This window comes from Podarcis cretensis (genome assembly GCF_951804945.1).
Source record: "Podarcis cretensis genome assembly, chromosome: 6".
NCBI lineage: Eukaryota > Metazoa > Chordata > Lepidosauria > Squamata > Lacertidae > Podarcis > Podarcis cretensis.
The window spans coordinates 29,221,978-29,244,883 of record NC_137175.1 but is presented as its reverse complement, the minus strand read 5'-3'; the positions used below and the strand labels follow the sequence as shown (position 1 = coordinate 29,244,883).

Sequence of the window (22,906 nt, the reverse complement as noted above, 5' to 3'; positions counted from 1 at the left end):
AAGCCACTTTCAGATTCACAGAAATCTATCTCTGGTCGGCACAGCTTAGAATACCAGGAAGTACCAATAAAAACCTGACTGTGGAGATTATTTAATATATTATCATCCCAGGCCATTTTCCCAGGTGACCCTATCCTAAACTCAACATACATAGGAAGCCTCTGCCCTATGATCTGTTAGAACAATGGGTTGATCCACATGCCCTTTTTACAAAGGCGTACATAAGATCGGCCTCACTGACGGAAGCAAAGAATAGGTTGCCTCCTTTCAGTATAGAGCAGGATTGAGTAATCTTTTCCAGCCAAGCAGCCACATTCCCTTCTGGGCAACCTTCTAGGAGCCACATGTAAATGATAAGAAGAATCAAAGGCAAAACTGAGCAGAGCAACAGGTGTGCACTTTACTTTTGTACAGTAAACTAGTTTATGTACAAATTCAGAGATTCCTCTCTATCCTTCATCCAGGCAAGCAAAGGCACTGTCAACATTCAAGGAACCATTCAAGCCAGGCAAAGACACTCAAGGAAGGTGTAGAGCAGGGGAGGGTATGTGGTGCGGCAAGATTCCTGAGGGCCAGATAGAGTGACTTGGGGGCCGCATTTGGTCCTCAGACCTGAAGTTTCCCACCAGTGGCATAGAGTTGCCAGAGGTCACTCCCAGCACTCATTTTCTTCTGCAGTAGAAACAAATACAGTAGTGAAAGGAACTGGCAGCTGCCATTGCCTTTCACCAGCCATTGGAAGAAGGAATTGTGCTTCCTTTTCCCAGAGGACAATATAAACAACTGTGGGCATGATGTCACACATTTCCTCATTTAAGACGGCAATGTGTGAACCAGCTCTTGAAGCTTGCATTAATTATCATTCATTAGAACAGTTTATATGGCACAGTATCATTAGTGTACAGTTATTGGTTCAGTAGGGCACATTTACACAACTTCTTTCCTCCACAATCCACTGCAGAAGAGCCAGTCAAAACTTGCGGAAGGCTTCATTCAACTTTCAGGCTGCCACATGAGCCTGGATTTGCCACATGCAAATCTTAAAACCAGCATGGACTTCCTCACCACCACATCAGACAAATAAGGCCCGTGTGAGAACAACAAGACCAATATCACCGTGGAGCATTTGCAAAGGTCGCTTCCCCAACAGTCGTAGGAGTTTGCCCAGCAATGGCAACAGAACTCTCTTTTCTGATGAGGGCCAGGAGGCTTCCTAGGGTGACACAAAAGGATGACAAATGATAAGCAAAGGAGATCGTGGCGAACACCTACCCACCAATGCCGGCCGTGTGAGGGTTGATGATTCCTGAGCATAAGGCTGAGGTGATGGCTGCATCCACGGAGGAGCCTTGCTTGTTCAATACCTCGATCCCCAGTGCTGTGCAGCGAGCAGCGTCGGTGACTACGGCACCTTGATGGAATATCTGTGGGAAGTCACATTATGAGACAAAAGCTTCATGTGCTGAGGACTAGGTAGGTCCAGAAAGGTCCAGCCTCCATCATGTGTTTACGTTAAAGAAAGGATGGGGCCCTCCAGACATAGCTAGACACCAATTCCCATCAACCCAAGCCAACATGGCCAGTGATCAGAAATGATGGCCGTTGTGGTCCTACAACAGTTGGAGGGCAGTGCTTTTTTTTTCTTTCTAAAAAATGTTTAGGGGTACTCTCATTTTCCTACTCATATTGAAATACTGCCCCTCAATGAGGCCAAACTTAGATTCACAAAATGTTTAGGGGCATGCGTCCCCCTGCATCCCCCCAGAAAAAAAGCACTTCTGGAAGGTTTTTGTACCTGCTTTAATGCCCAAAGAGAGCAACTTACTTAGGACTTTAGATTGTTTTCACAGGTAATGCTGTTGACTGCTTTTGTCATGAATCATTACTGAGGAATCATTCAGACGGAGGCTGTATGTAGCAGATGGGTCATTCAGGTCATATCATAAACAAGTCACTGGCAACATTTTTTTGGGGGGGAGGGGAAGCTTGTCAGTTTTTCCTCAAGAAAGGTAAATCCAGATTAAATGGAGAGAGAAAAATAGGGAATGGCATTCTGATGCAGCACGGATCCCACAATAACCACCTGTCTGGAAGAACCCCGAATATTAACTGAGATACAGGAAGCGAAAGAGGTTCTCTTCTGAATCGAATGCATGTTTTGAGCCACGAGGCTTCAGTGAGGAAAGAGAGCCAGTGTGGTGTAATGGATGTTAGACTATGATCAAAGATACCAATCGTATAGTGAAGAGACAATAGCTCAGTGATAGAACACATTAGTTGAATGCAGAAGGTCCAGATTCAGTCCCTAGCATCTCCAGAAGAAAGGATCAGGTGGTAAAGAACACGAAAGATCTCCACCAGGGACCTTGGAGACTTCCTGCCAGTCACAGGCCTAGATGGACAAATTGTCTGACCTGGTATAACACAACTTCCTCTGGTACTAGTTCAGCTCCCTGTTTATCCATGAAGCTCTCTAGCTTTTCTTGGGTCAGTCATAAAGATGGGATAAAAATATAGGTGAAAAGGTTTCAGCTCTAGTACAAAAGCATTAGATGTTGCCTCTGCAGGAGCAGGAACAACAGAGTTGCAGTGGGACCATTCCATCTTGCGTAGAATATGCCCAGTTACATTTAGGGCTTATCCACACTTGCCTTTCCTCTATGCTTTCCAGGCACGGTCCACACTTTAAAGCTCTGTGTCCGGGTGCCTTTTTTTTTTCTTGCTCCAGAGCTTTCCCCACGAAAACACACTCTTTACAGCTGAATTGGCACAAACGGCAATCTGCGAAAAAGCTGTTTGTCGTGCTTCAGCTTTAAAGGGTGGGTTTTCATGGGAAAGCTCTGGGATGGGGAGAACACTTGTACACAGAGCTTTAAAGCACAGACCTGTGCCTAGAAAGAGCATGGCAAAAGGTAAGTGTGGATAAGACCTTACATGCTTAGAGCAGCGCATGACAGAGAGGAACCCGCACTGAGAAAGTGAGGTTCCGATGTGCGGCTCACCCTTTGACAAATGGTGCATTCAAAGTGCTTCATGCTCATGGTGAGTTCGCAACACTGAACGCTACTGGTAACTATAGTAACTATTACATTCACTATTATAAGCAAGTAGTTATGCAATTTGTAGTTGATCTTGAACTGACACAGTAAGAGAAGTGTGGCAGTTCCCAACACAGCACTTTGATTCCCGCTGCTACATGCAAGAATACATCATGATTAACTGTAGCAAGCAAAATTAGAAGCTACCATTATTCGTGAAAGGCAGGTTCTTCCTACTTCAATGCAAGCTTCCCTATCAAGAGAAAAACAGTCAAATACCTCTTCTTACCTGTGGGTCTCCAAAGTAGATCTGCATGATTAAGGCCACCGTGACTCCTGTAGCAAACGTTAGGCAGGCGGTGATGATCACAGTCAGACCGTCCTGGCGACAGCTGCAGTCCCCAGAGAATGGGTCCTTGCTGGTCTCCCGGAGAGGCGAGACGTCCTGGCTACCCATTTCCGATGAAGATGAAGGCAGGCGCTGAAGGCGAGCTGATTTTAAGAAGGAATCTGGATCTTCATTCACAAAGGAGAGAAAAGCAACGGACACAGGAGTGAGATGCTGAAAAATACTAACTCAGAATCAAAATCATACACAAAGACTCACTCACAAATACCTGTTCCTGCTCCAATGGTATTGTTTTTCTGCTCAGCCTGAGCATTCAGAAAGTTTTCTGGCTCTGGTTCCACTGTTATGGGATCACGTTACACATACTTCCCTTTAACTCTTGGAAGTTTAATGGCAGTATTAAATTATGAAGTGGGCCACTCTATACCTTGGAGACGACCAGTTTACCCATGCAGCTATGACTCATGGTCATTACTTCCACCCCACTTGTCATGCCTCCTTATGATACTGGGAGGGTCTACTTAGCATCAGGAAACATAGTACAGTAGTAGCTGCAGCGATGCCATTTCCCATTTCTTTAAGGAGACAGGGTATTCTCCACAAAAGTTAAAATACTGGTCTTTAATATTTACAAGATTAAACTGTGAGGAAGCACTTTGTATTAAGAACATTTGTCTTGGTACCTCATAATAACTATAGCTATGTTATCAATGCAAGAACGCAGGGGGTGTACACACAAAGCAGTTGGGAGTGGGTTTGATGCAACCCATGTGTGTATGTTTTTCACATCATCTGCATAACACCATCTTCATCCAAATGGCAAACCAAACTCCCCCACCCCACCCCATTTAATCCAATTTTTCAAATTTGTGGATAATCCAGTAAGGGGAAAGATCCAACATAATGTTATGGGTTAGAGGGGAAACAGGGATCCCGCAGATCTTCCCTTGGGAGTGAGGCATCTAATCATAGCCTGCATTTTTATTAAGGCTTGATCAGGGCCTGTATTTTAAAATGAGCTTAAAGATTTTCAAATGTTCATGCCAGGCAGAAGACCAGCTGCCTAAGAACCCTGGCAAGATGTTTATTCTCCTGGACAAGGGGGCCCCCTGATTTATAGCAGAAAACAATTCTCAAAGTCGTAAAAAGGGAATTACAGGCTGACAGCCAAGGTTACACTGACCCTACATATTACAGAAGATAAAAAAGCAGAGAAAAACATAATTAAGAGTGGGTAAATAGTAAAATAAAACCATGTGCCTCCCATTAAACTTGAGCCATATTTTCCTAAGGTTGAAAGGTCAAGAGCAGTGAAAAAGGCAACTGGCTTGGCTGGAGAAGAGGTTTTCTTTCTATCTTATTTTGAAGCTGGAAACTGTTCCTTCCTTTTTTACTTTGAAAAGGTTTATTCTTCTAAAAAGCTATCTATGTTATGTATTAAATATATTGGCTTAAATGTAATTATGCAAAGGAATTAGAAGCTAAGAAATGTTAAATCCTTATGCTAGATTCTTATTTCATATAGTTGGAAGAGATCACAGGGGCCATCAGCCACCAGCCCAGCCCCCCTGCCAAGCAGGAAACATCATTAGAGCACACATATGGTTATCTGTTTAAAGACCTTCAAGAGAAGGAGATCTTTCAATGATGATGTGAACTCAAGATCCTTGACATCTGTTTAAGATAAAAATTTAAGATTAAACCATTTGTTTTGGAGGGCAATAGGGCGAGGTGAGCTGGTAATTAAGGTTCCTTGTTGAGACACATGTAAGATATATTTCTACTTATTTGTCATTTATAGATAGAAGAATATATATCTTTTTGTTTCCCATAAAAGGACAAGAGGAAATGGGTGTATCTTTTGTGATTGGTTCTAGCAAACAGCCAATAGGAATTTCAACCAGGCTGATTGGACAGAGGCAGCCACAGGAGGAGCAAGGGGGCTGGATTAAGGAAATATAAGTGCTGGCCAGAATGGCAGGAGGCCAGGCCAGAGCTTGGTAACCATATACCACTGTGCCTCATATTTATTTGTCTGACAAATAAATTATTATTTTAATTTCTCTATTGCTGCGTTGAATATTTCATTCCAGCTAAGCGTTAACCACAAGCAGGGTGCTACAGGAGAAGGGAAGGAGTTGCTTAGCAAGAGGTTTTCTGGGAAGGAGAAATAGGAAATAAGTCAATGTGGGGCCTAAAGGTCAGAACCATCTTGGCAGGCTGGCTGAAGGCAGGCTGGGACAGAGACAGAGAGGTCTTAGAATCTGATGCTACGCTGCTGTGTGGAAAAAGCCTTCCTTGAGATGCAACGCTCTGAACTCTCTCCAAAGTAGACCCAGGTGACAATGTGTGCACAATAAACCATATTTTTTAGAAAACACACACACAACAGTCTCAGCTGCGCCTTGAATCCCAGCAAAATCGCCAACCCTAGATGAGCACCTGGAACACCCTGCAATCTTGCTACCGCTTGGAAAGATTGGGGCTGGCATGCAACCTTGGTAGCAATAAAATTGTGTGTGGATACACTGAAGTACATTATTTTGGTGGGTTGGGGTTTTTGTTTTTTAAAACATGCATGGCAATGTTTCACTGGGTGCTGTCTATTGCCACACACCATTACTTCCGTTTGCTGATCTCCTGAGCACAACATGGCCATTGTGCTTCCATCAGCTCAAAGGAAAGAATGCAGCATGCCTATTTACGCTGGCTATTGCTTTTTTTTTTTAAAAAAAACAAACCTCTCCCCGAAAGGCAGCTCTTTCCACCTTGCCTTGGCTGTGTGTGCTTGTGTGTGAAACATAATGTTTCTACTCTTCTCTAAGCCACACCACAGATTTCTGTGTTGGGTGGAGTGGGGAGTTCCGGAGATCAAAGGCACCTATGTCTCCACCTGCCTTAGAAATACACAGAGGTGTTTATGGCAGGCTCTGATGTTATTGCTCAAAGCTCTTCCCTCCAGAGGGAGTGGCAGAAGGAACTGCAAATCAGCTCACAAGATGGGTAATGGCAAAGATGTGAAGCCATGGAAGAAGCAGTCCTTCCATCGATCCACAGAGTGCTCCGGTCCCTGTCCAATCAAGACATTGTCCAGGTCTGAGGTTCTTGCCTTCAGAGAGGAGGAGGCAGAAGGAGCTACAGATCAGCATTGGATAGCTCAGTTGGTTAGAGTCTAGTGCTGATAACGCCAAGGTTGCAGGTTCCATCCCTGTCTGGGACAGCTATATAATCCTGCATTGCAGAGGGTTGGACTAGATTGTCGTCAGGGTCCCATTCAACTCTACAACTAGACTGCAACAACCACAGAAGCATCCCATTTGATGATCAGCATAGTATTTTGGTCCTTGTCAGTTGATGCTTCCCTCTGACCTTTTCAGTAAAGAAAGTGACAGGAAAATTGCACAGGTTTCTGTCAGATGGACCTGTGAGTTGGATCCAGTCCTTTGTTTCATGTCCCATTTATAATCACATAAAGTCCATAATACAGGGAGATTATTTTGGAAGGTCCTTTTTGGGGGGTCAGACAGCACAGACAAAATGGCAGGCTCATGCTTGTAACCAAATGATAACATTATTATTATCATTATTAAAACATTTAATGAAATGCTTTTCCACTGAGGTATAAATGCTCTTTATCACAGCCTACAGAAACTCATCATGTGTTTCTTACATGGCTATGGGCTTTCCCACACTTCCTCTTCTCCCACTGCTTTCCCCCAGGAAAGCTGTTGATAGAAATTTGTTACAATTCAGCAGTAAACAGTGGGTTTTCCCAGGGAAAGTGGTGGGACAAATGAAAATCCTCTCAGACCCCCATGCTTTCTAGGCACAGGACAAGTGGAAGCGTGGGCACGCCCTGAGAAACACAAATATTACTGACCACCATGTGAAATGGAGAACCAAAGCCCATTTTGGTGGACTGGAAATTTCCTTATTCTACATAGTTACCTAGCAGCAAAGAGTATAGAAAGTTCGGCATGTGTTAGGAAGACATCTGTGCTTCTCAGAATGTGAATTTTTGGGCATGCAATGTGTCTGTGCACCTGCTTCCATGCTCTCAGTTTGGCTCTTTTTCAGAAGCATGGGAAATCACCTATGGGAGAAGCCAAATGCCATTTATTCCCAGTTAATCCCATGCTAATACCACTGAAGTGATTTGGGGCTAAAGAAGACAGATTAACGTCTTCTAAACTCTTAGCTTGAACCTTGTAAGTCCTGACACTAGATCTTCATGCAAAATAAGGTAAACTTAGGCAATTTACTGCCTCAGGATATTATGCTACTCCCCATTTACACCGAGATTATGTGCTGAGGTGACGTGTGTATCAGCAGAACACACGTAAGCCCAGCCCACCCTGTTCTGCCCCTGTCTTGCCCATTTGCACTGCTGAAAATGGTACGCTTGTCAGCAATTACATGTGTGCCAGTCACATACAAATGGGAAGGTGCCAGTACTGCTTTTGGGCATAAAGGACACCGAAGTGGTGATCAGCAAATTAATACAAAATAACAAAATAATAAAAGTACAATAAGTAATTCAAAACAATACAAAACTACAAAGCACCCACCAGTCACATTGGATATTCATGCTCTCGCCACAGACACAACTTGCCAGCATTGCACCTCTCACTTGGAAGCCAAATTAACTCCTATCCTCCTGTCAGCTGCTCCAAACTTTCACCAAGGAGCAAGCACACTCAATTACCTGTGAGGAGCACCATCCCCTTTGTCATGCTCCAAAAGAAAGACTCAAAGGGATTATCTCCCCCTTGGTGTCTCCCCCTTCAGGACCACCGTACCAGGGCTGGCTACTGGCAGTGACCCATCTTCAATGGCAGCCGCAATATAAACAGGCTCCCTGCTCCCCACCCCCAACAAACCAGCTGTGGTAGTGGCAAAGTTCTTGTTCTTCATGGGCTGGGCTAGATGGCCAGGCCTTCTGGCTCCTCCAATATGCTATTTTCCAGATACAGGGGAAAGACGGCCACATCTTAGCCAGCAGCAGTCTTGCAACTTCTACCTGTCTCCTCCTGCTGTGATTGTCCTAGCTTAGATGGCTTTTACAAAGGGCTTAGGCAAAAGCTTCTGTGGAATTGATATATCAATAACTATTTGCAATGGCAGCTAAAATGGAAGCTGTGTATTCAGAGACAGTATAAATTCCTACATCAGGAAGCTGGTTGTGTTCACCGCATCATTCAAACTGGTTATGCAGTCTCCTTTTTGCTGTGTACAAATTATATATTGACTGCACATTTGGAGCACAGTCTTTCCCTCAAAGAATTCTGGGTGCTGTAGTTTAGCCTTCACAGAGTTACAATTCCCAATAGTCCTTAATAAACTACAGTGCCCAGAATTCCAGAATACTTTGCCTTCAGAGGAAGAAGCTGCTTCTCTGCTACGGGCAGGAGAGGGAGAAACTGAGCAATTACAATTGGAAGATATGGCCTCAGGAGCAACTGCTTCTATTTTAGAGAAAATTTATGAAAAATTGGAATCCCTGGATAAGAAAGTGGAATCTTTGGACAAGAAAGCTGATGAACAAACAGCTAAAATCGACCAAAATACAGAATGTTTAAATAGATTAACTGGACAAGTATCCCAGAACGCACAGGCAATTGGGCAGTTGACGGAGGCCACAGTAGAAAATCGGAAACTGGCTGAGGACACTAGCCAAAAACTAGAAAATTTAGAACAAGAGGTAAGACCACTCTGCAAACAAGTAGGGGAACATCAGACTTATTTATCTATGATAGAACTGCGGAACCGGGAGAGTAACTTAAGGATAAGGTCGATACCAGAAGTGGAAGAAGGCAATCTAGCTGAGTTTTTGACTAAAGAATTCTCCAAGTTTTGGAACCTAGAAGAAAAGGACTTTAAGATCGTCTCAGCTTTCAGACTTGGAAGACTAGTAAAGAAAGAGAAGCCCAGAGACTGTTTGATAACACTGAGATCAAAGGAGGAAAGGGATAAGATTTTGGGCCTACACTACGGAAAGTCACTGGACATTTTGGATAAAAGAATTGAAATTTACAAAGATATTCCTAAACAACTGTTGGACCTTAGATCTGACTATTTGGAACTGGTCAGACTGCTTAGGGGCAACTCAATTATCTTTAGGTGGGAATTTCCCCAAGGATTATCCTTTACTTTCATAGGGAAGAAGGTGAAAATTAGAACATTGGAAGATAGAGACAAATTCTTGACTGCATACGGAGAGGACCTCCAAAAAGGAATTGAACTACCCTTTGGGCCTGGAGCACCGGCGGTACCAGCACCCTCGGAACCTGAAGATCCAACGAATAAGATACCACCCCGGGAAGAATAACCAGACTATTTCAGGATGTCTCTGCAACTTTTGAGTTGGAATATAAATGGCTGCAACATCCCGGAAAAAAGGAGGAAAATATTTCACATATTAAAAAAAGAACAATTGGATATTATTTGCCTGCAAGAAACACATGTGACTAGGCTCCACAGAAAAGTGTTAATAAATAAAAGACTTGGCCAGGAATTTATATCTTCGGATAGAGTAAAGAAGAGAGGTGTGGTGATATATGCAAAAGAGAGCCTGTCACCCAAATTCTTATTCAAAGACGAACATGGAAGAATTTTGGCAATTGAGATACAATATCAAGGAGAGAAGCTTTTGATATTAGGAATCTATGCACCAAATGAGGGGAAATCGGAATTTTATAAGAAGTTGCACGAGACCATGCTGGATTATCTGGATTACAACAACATCATTATGATGGGAGATATGAACGGGGTCGTATCAACTAACATGGATAAGTCACAAAGCCAAAATGTTACAAAAGACGGCAGACTACCAAAGACTTTTTTTGAAATGACAGACAATATGGATTTGATTGATATCTGGAGGACAAAGAACCCCTTGGGAAGAGAAGGAACGTTTTTCTCTGAAGCCCAACTGACTTGGACAAGAATCGACCAAATATGGATATCTAGAGGTCTGGCACCGAAGGCCAGAAAGGTGGAAATCTGCCCAAAGACCTGCTCCGACCACAATGCGATTAAGATGGACATGACACTATTACCAACCGGCTCCTTTAGATGGAAGATGAATGACAATCTGTTTAGAGATCAGGAGATTTCTAAGAAGGCCCAAAAAGTTTTAAAGGATTATTTTGAGATAAATATGACCACTACGGTGGAAAAAAGAATCATCTGGGACGCAAGTAAGGCCGTGATGAGGGGGTTCTTGATACAACAAAATGCTGTAAAGAAAAGGTCACAAAATGAGAGGAAAGACAAAATCTTGGAGAAAATTAAAGAATTAGAGAAGAAGTTAAGATCAAATCCGAAGTCACAGCCGATTCTGAGAGAAATTAAACTTCATCAAGCACAATATTCTAAATTGATAAACCAGGAAATAGAGTGGAAGATTAAATTAATGAAACAAAAAACTTTTGAATCAGCGAATAAATGTGGAAAACTGCTAGCTTGGCAGTTGAAGAAGAGACAAAAGCTAAACACAGTCACAAATTTAGAGATTGAAGGAAGAAATATTCAGAACCCGGTGGATATTAGAAAGTGTTTCCAGAGATACTTTAAAAAGTTGTATACCCAAGGGCCGCAAAATGAGATTGGGATTAAACAATTTTTGGAAAAAAACGGTCTACCAAAATTGTCACAAGGAAATAGATCAATCCTGAACTGCAAAATAACACGACAAGAGATTGAACAAGCCATTCAGAACTTGAAATTGGGCAAATCTCCAGGGCCAGGTGGGCTGACCTCCAAGTACTATAAGACATTAAAAGACTATTTGATACAACCACTGATGGAGGTCAGCAATGAAATTATGGAGGGAAAGAGGGCGCCAGAATCGTGGAAGGAAGCCTTCATCACATTGATACCAAAAACGGAAGCTGAAAAGACACAACTTAAGAACTATCGTCCCATCTCTCTTTTAAATGTGGATTACAAAATATTTGCAGACATTTTGGCAACTAGATTTAAAAAAGTTCTAAATGAAGTAATTCACAAGGACCAGGCGGGCTTCTCCCAGGTAGACATTTGTTTGCCAATACAAGGAATATTACTGACATTCTAGAACTTTTGCAAACAGACATAAACACAAAAGCAGTGTTAATTTTTATTGATGCGGAGAAGGCCTTTGACAACATCTCCTGGAAATTTATGAAGGGAAATCTAAAAGAAATGGGAGTGGGACGGGGGTTTGAGAATGGGATTGATGCAATATATTCAGAACAAAAGGCTAAACTGATAGTTAACAATGTGGTTACAGAAGAGTTTAAAATCGAAAAAGGAACACGACAAGGCTGCCCTATTTCCCCATTGTTATTTATTTCGGTTCTGGAGGTGTTGCTGAATATGATCAGAGGGGACCGGTGGGTGGAAGGAATTCAGGTCGGAGCCAAACAATATAAACTCAAAGCTTTTGCAGATGACCTAGTTCTGACCCTGCAAAAGGGCGAAAGATTTATACGATCTGAAGAGAAACCAGAGTATATGGAATACTAGTTCTGACCCTGCAGGAGCCAGAATCTAGTACGAAAAGAGTATTACAATTGATTCATGACTTTGGTCGGGTGGCGGGATTTAAATTAAACAAACAGAAAACTAAGGTATTGGGAAAAAACTTGACGAATGCAGAGTCGGAACGGTTTCAGAGAGAGACAGAATTAAATGTGGTTAAAAAAGTAAAGTACCTAGGGGTAAACATAACAGCAAAAAATCTGAGTCTATTCAAGGATAATTATGAAAAATGTTGGTCAGAAATTAAGAGAGACTTAGATAGTTGGACAAAATTGAAACTTTCTTTGTTAGGCCGAATTGCTGCCATTAAGATGAATGTATTGCCAAAAATGTTGTTTTTGTTCCAAACACTACAGATTGTAGACAAGACGGAGTGCTTCCGGAAGTGGCAGAGAGATATCTCTAAGTTTGTCTGGCAGGGCAAAAAGCCCAGAATTAAGTTTAAGATATTAACCGATGCGAAAGAGAGAGGGGGCTTTGCCCTGCCGGACTTAAAGTTGTACTATGAGGCTGCAGCTTTCTGCTGGCTAAAAGATTGGCTACTTCTCGAGGACACTGACGTGTTGGACCTGGAAGGTTTTAATAATGCTTTTGGTTGGCATGCATACTTATGGTATGATAAGGTTAAAATCAATAAGGCCTTCAAAAACCATATTGTCAGGAAAGCAGTGTTTAATGTCTGGACAAAATATAAAGACTCATTGGAAAATAAAACTCCGAGGTGGCTATCGCCTCTGGAAGCTAAGGCCCGAAAAAGACTCAATATGGAGGCCAAATGGCCGAAACATTGGGAAATTCTAGAAAAAGACGGAGACAATTGGAAATTGCAGAGTTTGGAGAAAATGAAGGATAAAGTGCGAGACTGGTTACACTACGCTCAGATTAAGGAAGTTTTTAAAAATGATAAAAAGTTAGGGTTCCAGGTGGAGAAATCGAAATTGGAAACAGAATTGTTAGAACCTAAGACTAAGGTACTTTCAAGAATGTATAACTTGCTGTTAAAATGGAACACACAAGATGAAATGGTTAAATCGGCTATGATAAAGTGGGCACAGGACATTGGGCACAATATTATGTTTGAGGACTGGGTAAGGTTGTGGACCACTGGGCTGAACTTCACTGCATGTAATGCTTTGAAGGAAAATATAATGAAAATGATATATAGATGGTACATGACCCCAGTTAAACTTGCCAAAATATACCATTTGTCTGATAACAAATGCTGGAAATGTAAATGAAGGAACATTTTTTCACCTCTGGTGGACATGCCCTAGAGTGAAAGCCTTCTGGGAAATGATATATAATGAGTTGAAAAAGGTATTTAAGTATACTTTTCCCAAGAAACCGGAAGCCTTTCTCTTGGGTATGGTCGGCCAGATGGTGACAAAAAAGGATAGAACTTTTTTCCTGTATGCAACAACAGCAGCAAGGATACTCATCGCCAAGCATTGGAAAACTCAAGATTTACCCACACTGGAAGAATGGCAGATGCAACTGATAGACTATATGGAACTGGCTGAGATGACCGGCAGAATCCGAGACCTGGGAGAGGAGAGGGTTGAAGAAGACTGGAAGAAATTTAGGACTTATTTACAAAAATATTGTAATTTGGTTGAATGTTAAGAAGGATGCTAGATCATAAATAATTGACCACCACTAAACTAGATGGAATTAGGACGATAAGTAGATTGAGGAAAATATAAACCATTTGGAGAACTATTAGACCATATTTAAAAGAATGGGACCTAAGAATATAAACAAGATGACAATTTGCTGGTTAAAATTTAAGACGATGTAAGTGGGAGCGGGAGATGTGAGGGAGTCCAAAGAGGTTTTGAAAATATGTTATGATATATGCTATATTGTTGATTATTTTTGCATTTGTATTTTAAAAATCTTAATAAACATTTATAAAAAAAAACAAAAATAGAATTCTTTGAGGGAGGGAACATGCTTCGAATGTGCTTTAAAGGTATAGTGTGTCTTACGTTATCCATGTGGACATGGATCCATGAGGGATAGAGACCTCAAAGCATGTGGATTGGAGTGATCAAAGGTGAATTGCAGGAGTGCACCTGATCCCTTAAAACTCCCATGATTCCTGCATTGCAAGGGGTTGGACTAAATGACCCTTGGGTCCCTTCCAACTCTTTGTTGTTGTTGCTGTTTAGTCGTTTAGTCGTGTCTGACCCTTCGTGACCCCGTGGACCAGAGCACGCCAGGCACTCCTGTCTTCCACTGCCTCCTGCAGTTTGGTCAAACTCATGCTGGTAGCTTCGAGAACACTATCCAACCATCTCGTCCTCAGTCGTCCCCTTCTCCTTGTGCCCTCAATCTTTCCCAACATCAGGGTCTTTTCCAGGGAGTCTTCTCTTCTCATGAGGTGGCCAAAGTATTGGAGCCTCAGCTTCAGGATCTGTCCTTCCAGTTAGAACTCAGGGCTGATTTCCTTCAGAATGGATAGGTTTGATCTTCTTGCAGTCCATGCGACTCTCAAGAGTCTCCTCAAGCACCATAATTCAAAAGAATCAATTCTTCAGCGATCAGCCTTCTTTATGGTCCAGCTCTCACTTCACTACTGAGAAAACCATAGCTTTAACTATACGGACCTTTGTCGGCAAGGTGATGTCTCTGCTTTTGATTCTATTATTCAACTTGCCCAGACATAGCCATGCACAGTCAATTCCATCCCTGCACCCGCTTCCTTTTATTTTAAAGCCTCCCAAACATGAGTTGAGATACATAAAAGGTCATCTTTAAGCATCTGTGCAGATTTTTTTTAATCCAGTAATGTAAATTTACCCAACACTTGGCTGCACCAGAGCCAGTGATGCATTGTTTTATAGAATGAAATTAGTGTTACACAATAGGGGGCAGGAAGAAAGTGAAATTAATGTTGCATGCAAATGTATTTCAATGTAACAGTGATATACTTTTACTCTGTTCTCTTGACAGCCCCTGCTTGATGCCACAACAGGCAATGGTGTTAAAAATGTCACAAACGCCGCCGCTCTCATTTCAAGCAATAGTTTGATGCTTGAATATGGGTTTATCTACAATAAATTTATATACATACAATGTGCGCACACACAATTTCTTTTGAGCCTTAAATCATCAAATGCTGTTTGTGTGCCACAATTTACTGTTGAGAAATCAAGTAAGCTGTGTCCTAAAGGTATGTCTGTAAATTAAGTGTATACCTGAAGGAGCGTCTCCACCCCCATCATTCAGCCCGGACACTGAGGTCCAGCTCTGAGGGCCTTCTGGCGGTTCCCTCATTCCGAAAAGCAAAGCTACAGGGAACCAGGCAGAGGGCCTTCTTAGTAGTGGCGCCTGCCCTGTGGAACGCCCTCCCATCAGATGTCAAAGAGATAAACAACATTTAGAAGACATCTGAAGGCAGCCCTGTTTAGGGAAGTTTTTAATATTTAATGCTGTATTGTTTTTAACACTCGATTGGGAGCTGTCCAGAGTGGCTGGGGAAACTCAAGCCAGATGGAGTATAAATAATAAATTATTATTATTATTATCATCATTATTATTATTATTGCTTATGAATGGGCATAACCAAATTGTGACTTTTTTTCATGCTGTGAAGAGGTACAGTATCTACCAGCCTGGCATGTTGTAGCAGTTGGTGTGATGGGATGGCACTTCTCACCTGACCTCTGGTTAGTTGCATTGCTGCTACTTACTAGGAGATAGAGGGGGAGTTGGCAGCAAGGTCAGCATAGTGCAAACGTACTGGCAGAAGTACCAGATTGACTGTGTTTGATGCATTTGCGACAGTCCAGCCTCACTGCTGCCTTGACTTCCTCCCCTGTAAGCAGCAACATAACCAAACACAGGTCAGGTGAGTAGCAGCAGTCCACCACACTGTTCACTGCTGCTAAGAAGTAGTCATTTTCTCTAAGGATTCAATCCTACATACACTTACGTGGGAGTAAGTGCCATTGAACTCAATGGAACTTATCGTGATGTGAATCACAGGATTACACTATTAATATATTACACTGTTTGGTCCATGACATCCACTGCTGTCAGAATGAAAAAGTATTCCTAAAGCTCCTATGTGCTTGGGGTGGGGGGTGGGGCTTGACATCCAAACCAGTAATATATATTCTATTTCCCTAAATTTCCTCTTTATATGTAAAATTTATCACTCCAGTTGAGGGGTGTGAACGAGCTGCTCCTGCCAAACAGGTCGTCAGGGTACTGTCAGCTGACAGTGCTGAGCAGGTGTTCCTCTCCCTGCCCACTGAGTCAGGGAGAAGAGTGCCATCTCATCCCTCCAATCAGGATAATACAGGAAACTCTGTCCCACCCCTTGCGATGACCACCAGTGCAGGCAAGTAATGGGATCAACCCTGTTTCCTCTCAAATCAGCCCATACTTATTTGCTTCTTTCAAAGTCACTATCAACAAGAGACATTATGGCATAAGTGAAACACACCCAACTTTAACCTATCTCTGCTAAATAAAGATTTGTGTTTCCCTTCTGTTAAAAAGGGGGTGGTATTCAACTACTACTGAGAGCAGACCAACTAAAATTAATGGACCTAAGTTAGGAATAGCCATTAATTTGACCAAGGTTTTGGAGAAAAATCTGACACCTTTGGAAATAGATGGGTTTCAGAAAGAGACAGAGTTAAATGTTGTTAAAAAGGTAAAATATCTAGGGGTAAACTTGTCTGCCAAAAATTTGAATCTATTTAAAGATAATTATGAAAAATGCTGGTCAGAAATTAAGAAAGATTTAGAGATCTGGTCAAGATTGAAACTGTCCTTGTTGGGTCGAATTGCAGCTATAAAGATGAATGTATTGCCGAAGATGTTATTTTTGTTTCAGACCCTACAGATCGTGGACAGAGTGGAGTGTTTTGGGAAGTGGCAGAAAGATATCTCTAGGTTTGTCTGGCAGGGCAAAAAGCCCCGAATAAAATTTAAAATATTAACGGATGCAAAAGAGAGAGGGGGGTTTGCCCTGCCAGATTTAAGGTTATATTATGAAGCTGCGGCTTTCTGCTGGATGAAAGATTGGTTACTCCTTGAGAACACTGATGTCCTAGATCTGGAAGGGTATAATAATGTTTTTGGATGGCATGCATATTTGTGGTACGATAAGGTAAAGGTTCATAAAATGTTTAAAAACCATATTGTCAGGAAAGCTATATTTATGGTCTGGACAAAATACAAAGACTTATTGGAAGGTAAGACCCCGAGGTGGTTATCACCAGCGGAGGCCAAGGTTCGAAAAAAACCCAATATGGAGGCCGGATGGCCGAAATACTGGGAAATAATAGAAAAAATTGGAGATAATTGGAGGCTGCAGAGCTTTGAAAAATTAAAGAATAGGGTGCAAGACTGGTTTCATTATGCTCAAATTCAAGAGGTTTTTAAGTCAGACAAAAAAATAGGATTCCAGGTGGAAAAATCGAAATTAGAGACAGAACTGTTAGAACCTAAGACCAAGGCGCTTTCGAGAATGTATAACTTGCTGCTTAAATGGAACACCCAGGATGAGATAGTCAAATCAGCCATGATAAAATGGGCTCAGGATATTGGGTACAACATTATGTTAGAAGACTGGGAAAGGTTATGGACCACTGGAATGAAATTCACGGCATGTAATGCCCTGAAGGAAAATATTATGAAAATGACATATAGGTGGTACATGACCCCAGTCAAACTTGCAAAAATATATCATCGGTCTGATAATAAATGTTGGAAATGTAAGGAGGCTGAAGGGACATTCTTTCATCTCTGGCGGACTTGTCCAAAAGTGAAGGCCTTCTGGGAAATGATCTATAATGAGTTAAAAAAGGTGTTTAGATACACCTTCCCTAAGAAACCAGAGGCCTTCCTCCTGGGCATTGTGGACCAAAAGGTGTTAAAGAAGGATAGAACTTTTTTTATGTATGCAACTACAGCAGCAAGAATACTCATCGCAAAATATTGGAAGATACAAGACCTTCCCACGCTGGAAGAGTGGCAGACGCAGTTGATGGACTATATGGAACTGGCTGAAATGACTGGCAGAATCCGAGATCTGGGAGAAGAGACAATGGAAGAGGACTGGAAGAAATTTAAGGACTATTTACAAAAACATTATAAGTTGTATGAATGTTAAGAATCTGCATGACTTGGAAATTTTAGCTCCTGCAATTAGATTAGGAAAATAGAAAGTTAAGTTATAAGTAAGAAAAAGTTGAAATTTAAAGTTATTTTATGTATTATCTTAAGGTATAAATATTTGACAAAAGGTACTTTAAATTTAGAAGTAAAACACTCTGAAAGATATAAATAAGATACGAAACAAGGTAATAATTTGCTGATATGTTTATTGTAAAGAACGCAGGGTGAGGGAGATGTGGGGAAGTCCAGTTAGTAACCTAAAAATGTATTTTGAAAGTTGGATTATTTTTCTTTCTTTCTTTTTTCTGGTTTGTCCTTCTTTTTTTTCTGTAAACTGAAAATGTAATAAAAATTTTAATAATAATAAAAAAAGGAATAGCCATTAATTTGAATGGGTCTACTCTGAGTTGGTTGAACACACCCCAAATATTCTACTTAATAAAACGATACGGTAACTCAGACTCAAACTAATCTTTCTATGTATCCTTGGGGAAAACCACTTCCAACTGCATTTCATTTATAACAGAAGATAACATTTACTGCTTACATCCCCTCCTTCTCAATATAAAACAAATGCCTGAGAATGTGTTTTGATGTCCCACAGCATGGCAATCAATTGTTAATGATACAAAATAGTATCACCATGCTATTGGTGTAGCAGAAAACGTAGAAGTTATATTGTACACTGCAACTTCACGGCCAATACTTACAACTTTGTTGACATACACGTGTGTGTGTGTGTGTGTGTGTGTGTGTGTGTGTGTGTGTGCGCACACACACACACACACATATATAACATTAATATATAAATGTTGCTGAATTACAATGCCTGTAACCCCTGCCCTCTGCCCACACTTTCTGGTGCTAATAGGATGTGTAGTTCAGCAATATCTGGAGAACCAAAACAAACATAAACTGTGATAAAAGGTATATCTGGTGCTTCATGCTTGGTGGCTACCATTGGCAGGGAAGTTCAATGTCTGGCAGCATATTTAAACATGCATAAGGGAGACAAAAAATGAGGACTAGATCCCAACAGAGAAACAAAATATAGATCAACACAAATGCAACTTTGTCTATGAATTATAATGATTACTGAGATAAATTATGTTGAGGAGCTTTGAACATTTGAAATGCACAATATGAGCAAAAAAAAAGTATTATAATGAATAACTAATAACTAATGTAGTGAAATGCAAAGGTTTTATAGGCATAGATCATTTTATTAATATTTATGCAGAGGGACAGAAATAGCCCAAATATTTATTTAAAACTTTTTTTTGCAGTTGTTGTATTTTCATGCCAGCTACTAGTTTTGAGAGCTTGGAAGAACCTATCATGTAAAAGTGTCATGCTGGGCACAGAGGTTTGTAAAGATACTGGCAACAGATACCAGTTAGGAGAGTCAGTAGTTTAATGCACTGACAAACAATGAAACAAAATTCAAATGAGGAAACACTCAGGATTCTAACCAATGGATACATATGCATCTGAAAAGAGAATCAATAAACGATTGACATATAATCATGGGGGTGCCAAACTGAAACGTTTATTTAGATTTTGCAAATTTCAGAAGCTTGGAGTGAGCAGACCAAATGGAAATGAAAAATATGAAAACACAAGAGTGGTGGTGAGTCAGGATGGGACAATGAAATAAAAGTGAAGCACTTCTTTTACATATCGGTTTCAGTGTCCTGAATCTTCCAAGAGATCCTTCATATGCTACAAAGGGGGGGGGGGAGCCTGCTGCTTCCCTCCCCCCTTTGCTTCTATTTTAAAGTGGAGAGCAATAATTTTGTCTAGTAATGCAAGACCTGTAAAGTCCAGAAGAGTATTAGACTCCCAAGTCTCATTCAAGGAAAGATTTGTGTGTCTCACTTTCCACATTATAGTAGAGGTAGAGAAAGAAAAGCTCATGGTTCATGCTTTTGCTTTTACTACGTCATTGCTACACATGAAGCAACCCATAGCGAAAGGGAGTGGCGAAAACATCAAAACACTTATCTGAACTACTGGGGATCTGTATCAGAACCAATGAGTTCTGTTGACTTACCTCAGCATGTTTTAGATGGCATGTCTCTACAGATTCATATCAACATATTGGCTTTTTCATTCATTTTTAAATTGTTGAATTAGTGATTTGAATCCTCTAACATGTGTCCCAACTGAGGATTTCTCACAATGTGATGAGTCTGTAAGTTCACTGCAGGAGGATGTACCAAATTACAAATCTGATACCTGTTAGGTCTTTCAAAAATCTGGTTACAAAAAATATGCCAAGTATGGATCTTTCTTGCTTTCCTCTTGTGAGTTATCACCAGTATCTGAGATTCACAGTAGTTATCTCTGTAACATGGAGGTTCTATTTGGCTATTCTGACCTATCCACCATAAGTCTGTTTAAACCTTTTTAGAAAGCAATATAAGCTGATGGCAGTAAACTGCAAACATAACTGCACACTGAATGAAGGAGTACTTCCTTTTGTCAATCCTAAAGCTTCTGCCAATCAGTTTCAATGGGTGGCTCAGAGAGCTCCAATTATGAGACGAGGGCAGCAACCAGAAACTCTACTTTGCACATTGTTCCTGTACAATCGCAAGAACTAGTGGAATCCGCATTTAAGTTGGATACATCTTGGCTACATCTGCCAAATTTCACCTGGCTTTTGCAGTGCAGATCTGATACAAAAATAGTAAAAGTCTCCAAGGGCAGTCTTAATGCTTGCCAATAGCTGGTGAGAGAACAGAAAACTCTGCCCTTCCTTGCTATGTTTTCCAATATCTTCACAGAGATAAAGGGAAGGACCTCTGTCCCCCATCCCTCCCCATTTTTCAGGCATTACAGAACAAAAGGATGCCACATAAAGTCTCAGCATTATGTAGGATGGGAGTGACTAGGCTCGGTAATTAACTTGGCAGTACTGTGAAAATCAACATTTTGGGGAAAGCTCATCCAGTCACCCCCACCAAAAGGGGCGGAGGTAAAACCATGAGATGCTGATTTGGAGCTTTCAGAGGAGGTGGGAGAGTTGGGAAGATAATGAGGGTGGAGGAGGCTGCTTTAGCACAAAAGGGTATTCTGTAGAGCAGCAAACACAGGGTGGGTTGCAAGATCTGGAGGGGTGGAGGACTGGAAAGCCACTCACTTTCTTGTCCCGACAGGGGAAAGTAGCAGAGCAGAAAGGGAGAGGAAATGAAATGGGAGATGGGGATGAGAAAGGTGGAGAGCGGCAAAGACAGGAGGAAGGGAAATGGCAGGGATGTGCAAGGAGTTGGTACCCAGGCGGGAGAGCGATGCTCACGCAGCACCATCCTCCGCTATGGGTGGGTGGGGAGAGGAGGCTGAGGAGTCAAATATGGCCGCAGAGAAGTGGGGTCCCGATCCCCAGGACCGCTGGGCTGGGACGTTCAGAGGAGGTGAGGGATGGCTGCTGCGCCATCCAAATGGGGAAGGGGAGGAGGAAGGGATGGCGCAGCAGGGGGGCGAGATGCGGGAAGATGCTTGCTTAGGACTTGTGGACGAAGGCTGGAGGCAGCGGAGGTGGATGGGAGGATGGAGCATGGAGTCATGGTCGGATGGAGGGTGCAGGGAGCAGGCAGGCAGGCGGCTCCCGCTCTCACCCGTGTCCTGCTCGGCCAGGAACGCGTCTTCCTCCTTCCTGGAGCGCAGGCAGCTCTCGGGGGCGCCGCCGCCGCCGCCGGGCTCCTCCTCGGGCAAGCGGGGAAAGCTGGTGATGCTCATGTAGTCGACGGGCGAGTAGGCGCCCAGGCTGCTCTGCTGGCTCGCCTCCTTCTCGGAGGCACCGGCCGCAGACGACGCTGCAGACGCGGAGGCTGCTGATGCCGCCGCCGCCGCCATCCTGCCTGCCTGCCTGCTTGCCTGCGCCTCCCGGGCCGGGCAGCCGCCGCCTCCGAGCCAAGGACCCCGCTCCGGAAGTGGCGGAAGGGAAGCCGAGAGGGAGGAGGAGGGCTGGGCTGGGCTGGGCTGGGAGCCCAGGGACCGCCCACCTGAGCCAAGGGGACCGTCGGGCTGATGGCTGGTTATCTCTTTTCTATGCCGTTTAATAGATTGAAGACCATCTCTAAATGGTGTACAGGAAACAGATGCAACAACAGGCAACTTAATAATAATAATAATAATAATAATAATAATAATAATAATAATAATAATAATATTTATTTATACCTTCCCCAGCCAAGGCCGGGCACAGGGCGGCTAACAAGCAATAATAAAAACAAGTTAAATGAATACATCTTAAAAACGAGATTAAAATACAACATTATAATATTGAAACATTAAAATATTAAAATGCAGCCTCATCACAGGAGGAGAAAGGAAAAATGTTAAGCCAAACTTAAGCCAAATATTGCAAAAATGCACAGTTATACACAGTATAAAAATGAGGCATTAATACAAAATCATATATCTATAATCTAATCTATATCTGTCTATCTGTCTACACACACGCACACACCAGCTTCAGATAGAATGGGCCCCCTCCCAAGAAAAGTGGGGGGAAACAAGTTTTGGCAAGCACAGGTGTGGCAAAGACCATAATTACAGGTGCAGGGATGCTGATGGTTAAGAAAGATTTGTATACCACTCAATCATTAAATTATTCTTGAATATACAGCTTTTTTTTTAAGGACAAGTAGAGCATATAGGGATGTGGGTGGCACTAGAGATGCAGGTGGCGCTGTGGTCTAAACCACTGACCCTGTTGGGCTTGCGGATCAGAAGGTTGGCAGTTTGAATCGGTCCCTGCTCCTGCCAACCTAGCAGTTCAAAAGCACACCAAAAAGTGCAAGTAGATAAATAGGTATTGCTCTGGCGGGAAGGTAAACGGTGTTTCCATGCGCTG

General features: G+C 42.2%; 1 protein-coding gene across 2 annotated transcripts in view; it reads right to left on the bottom strand.

Annotated features, from left to right (window-relative positions):
* The window catches only part of GGT7 (gamma-glutamyltransferase 7), a 50,864-nt gene extending 28,888 nt beyond the window's left edge, over nucleotides 1–21,976 (bottom strand). For both annotated transcript variants that reach the window (XR_013839635.1, XM_079979261.1), the window contains exons 1-3: nucleotides 21,666–21,976; nucleotides 3,328–3,554; nucleotides 1,273–1,424 (exon numbers count right to left, since the gene is read on the bottom strand). Coding sequence is in view for 1 of the 2 variants with exons in the window: in XM_079979261.1 (XP_079835387.1) it covers nucleotides 1,273–1,424; nucleotides 3,328–3,554; nucleotides 21,666–21,903 (617 nt within the window). In the remaining variant the exon portion in view is untranslated. The remainder of the gene's footprint in view (nucleotides 1–1,272; nucleotides 1,425–3,327; nucleotides 3,555–21,665) is intronic.
* Between the last annotated feature and the right edge of the window lie 930 nt (nucleotides 21,977–22,906).